This window comes from Penaeus monodon, chromosome 7, assembly GCF_015228065.2.
Source record: "Penaeus monodon isolate SGIC_2016 chromosome 7, NSTDA_Pmon_1, whole genome shotgun sequence".
Classification (NCBI taxonomy): domain Eukaryota; kingdom Metazoa; phylum Arthropoda; class Malacostraca; order Decapoda; family Penaeidae; genus Penaeus; species Penaeus monodon.
Genome location: NC_051392.1, coordinates 45,912,286 through 45,914,785, shown reverse-complemented (window position 1 = coordinate 45,914,785; position 2,500 = coordinate 45,912,286). Strand labels below are relative to the sequence as shown.

The 2,500-nt window shown below is 42.6% G+C and overlaps 1 protein-coding gene across 4 annotated transcripts in view; it reads right to left on the bottom strand.

The window, feature by feature from the left end:
* Positions 1-2,500, bottom strand: part of LOC119575390 (prominin-1-A-like) — a 51,727-nt gene that overhangs the window by 12,029 nt on the left and 37,198 nt on the right. For all 4 annotated transcript variants that reach the window (XM_037922969.1, XM_037922970.1, XM_037922971.1 and 1 more), the window contains exons 6-7: positions 824-897; positions 1-110 (exon numbers count right to left, since the gene is read on the bottom strand). The exon at positions 1-110 is cut by the window's left edge and continues 19 nt beyond it. In XM_037922969.1, the coding sequence (XP_037778897.1) occupies positions 1-110; positions 824-897 (184 nt within the window). The remainder of the gene's footprint in view (positions 111-823; positions 898-2,500) is intronic.

The following is a 2,500-nucleotide window of genomic DNA, read 5'->3' as shown; positions in this document are numbered from 1 at the left end:
AGATCAAGTCCTCGATAGTCTAGGGAGTTGCACAAATCCGCATCTTCGGGCGTGCAACGAGCAACAAACCTCTGTATATCTCCCGCTAACTCAACAAGGCGGCCTCTTAGCTGTAGGAGAAGAGGAGAGGAGTAAGAAAGGTGAAAAAAGGTTGGAAATATTCTCAAGGTAGAATTTCTGTTCTTTCCTTCCTTCTTAATGATTTCTAACTAACGATTTTCAGACTTTAGATTTAAAATAACACGTAATAAATTCCTGGTAAGATAACTGAACTGCGTAACAGAGCGCTTCCGAGAGCAAAGCACCATGGCAAAAGCACTTTGCAAAATACACACTAAGCTGTTTACATGGACTCTCGGCCACAGGGGTTCGCGACCACCTGACTATTATGGTGTGTGTGTGTGTGTGTGTGTGTGTGTGTGTGTGTGTGTGTGTGTGTGTGTGTGTGTGTGTGTGTGTGTGTGTGTGTGTGTGTGTGTGTGTGTGTGTGTGTGTGTGTGTGTGTGTGATTTGAACTGGCAACATTGTGTGTAAGAGGAGTTAGAGAGTACGCAAAACAATGGACATTGTAGAATACCTTGAACTCATAAGTGGATATCCATTTATATAAGAGTCACTTGCCCTACATACAGTTCATCAGCTCACTTGAGGTAAAAAGGAAAGAAAGAAAGAAAGAAAGAAAGAAAGAATGAAAAATGGTCGCAAACTCCACCAGTGGGTCGCCGTATACATCAAAGTTTCATAAGTGTGCATGTACGTCGAATACAGGTATGTTTCAAGCATGTACACCATTTACACGTACTTGTTAATCTCTAAATCTCACCTCTTCTGCCCGAGCCGCCGCCTGCGACCTCGCTTCTTCCAGCGACCGCATGCGACCGGCGATGCTGCGTAAACCTGCAAACGAAAAAAACAGAACGAAAAGGTGATGTCATCTGGCTTAGGATTCTTTTCATATTCATAAGTGCGTTCGCGCGCTCGTGTGGGTATGTGTGTGTGCGTGTGTGTGTGTGTGTGTGTGTGTGTGTGTGTGTGTGTGTGTGTGTGTGTGTGTGTGTGTGTGTGTGTGTGTGCGTGAGCGTGTGTGCGTGCGCATTCAAACACTCCCGGGGTTGGACAACATAAATATGGACGATAAATGAATTTGCTTTTGCTGTTTTCTATTGATTTCTTACTTTATAGTTGCCTTATTCCCTTAACTTTTTAATGGCTTCCTTTTATACGATATTCCATTTGCTCTGCACTGTCTCCCTTATCAATTTTTATTTCATTTGTTCTACGTTATATCGACTGTTATTTTGTTATTTCACTTGTAGTACGTCATTTCCATTGTGATTTCCTCTGGTCTTTGCTATTTCTTTTCTTATTCTATTTGGTCCTTGAAATTTGCTAGAAATTACCTAGAACGCGTGCTTGTGTATTGGTCTTTTCTCTAACTCTTAGTCTTTTTGTCTTTTTTTCTCCTCTCGTTACCTTTTTTTTTTTATCTTTCTCCTCCTCCTCCTCCTCTTCGTCTTTTTCTCCATCCTCATCATCATCACTGCCATCTTTCTCATCTTATTCCTCCTCTCTTATTCTTCTTCTCACTCCTCTTCCCCCTTCTATGTCTTTCTCACCTTTCCCATACTCCAGTATTTTATTCATCACATCCTACTTTTTCTTCTTTTTCTTCTCCATTTTTCTTCTTCCTCATTTTCTCCTCCTTTTTTTTCCTTCTCCTTTCTTTTTTCCCCAAGGTAGAAATCACATGCTGAACGAGCATCAAATGAAACGACGTAGTGAGAAATACCTCCCCAGTATACACCAGAGCTGCCGTCAGTGTCACTTCCCAACGACGGCTAATATTGGGGAGAAAAGTTTAATATCACGTGACTGTTGTTTGTATAACGGGGTACAAAGAGAAAGGGTTTGGAAGGAGAGGAATGAAAGAGAGGGGGGAAGGGAGAAAGAGAGAGAGGGAGGATGTAAGAAAAGTAAGAGGGAGAGAGGGGGGCGGAGGGAGGGAGAGACAGACAACAGACAGACAGACAGATAGATAGAAACAGACAGGCAGGCAGACAGACAGACAGCAGACAGGCAAACAAATTGATAGATAGACATACAGACAGAGGTACATACAAACAGGCGGCATACGGGCAGACAGACTGAAAGAGGAAGGGAGAGAGAGAGAGAGAGAGAAAGAGAGAGAGAAAGAGTGAGAGAGAGAGAGAGAGAGAGAGAGAGAGAGAGAGAGAGAGAGAGAGAGAGAGAGAGAGAGAGAGAGAGAGAGAGAGAGAGAGAGAGAGAGAGAGAGAGAGAGAGAGAGAGAGAGAGAGAGAGAGAGAGAGAGAGAGAGAGAGAGAGAGAGAGAGAGGAGCAGAGAGACAGCGAAAGAGACAGAAAGAGATGGGGGAAGGAAACTTTCACATAATTATGCTTTTATAAAGCATTTTATTTGGAGTATATTTTCCTACGGATGACATATGTCAGTGTACATTATTGGCAATATTAATCATATTCT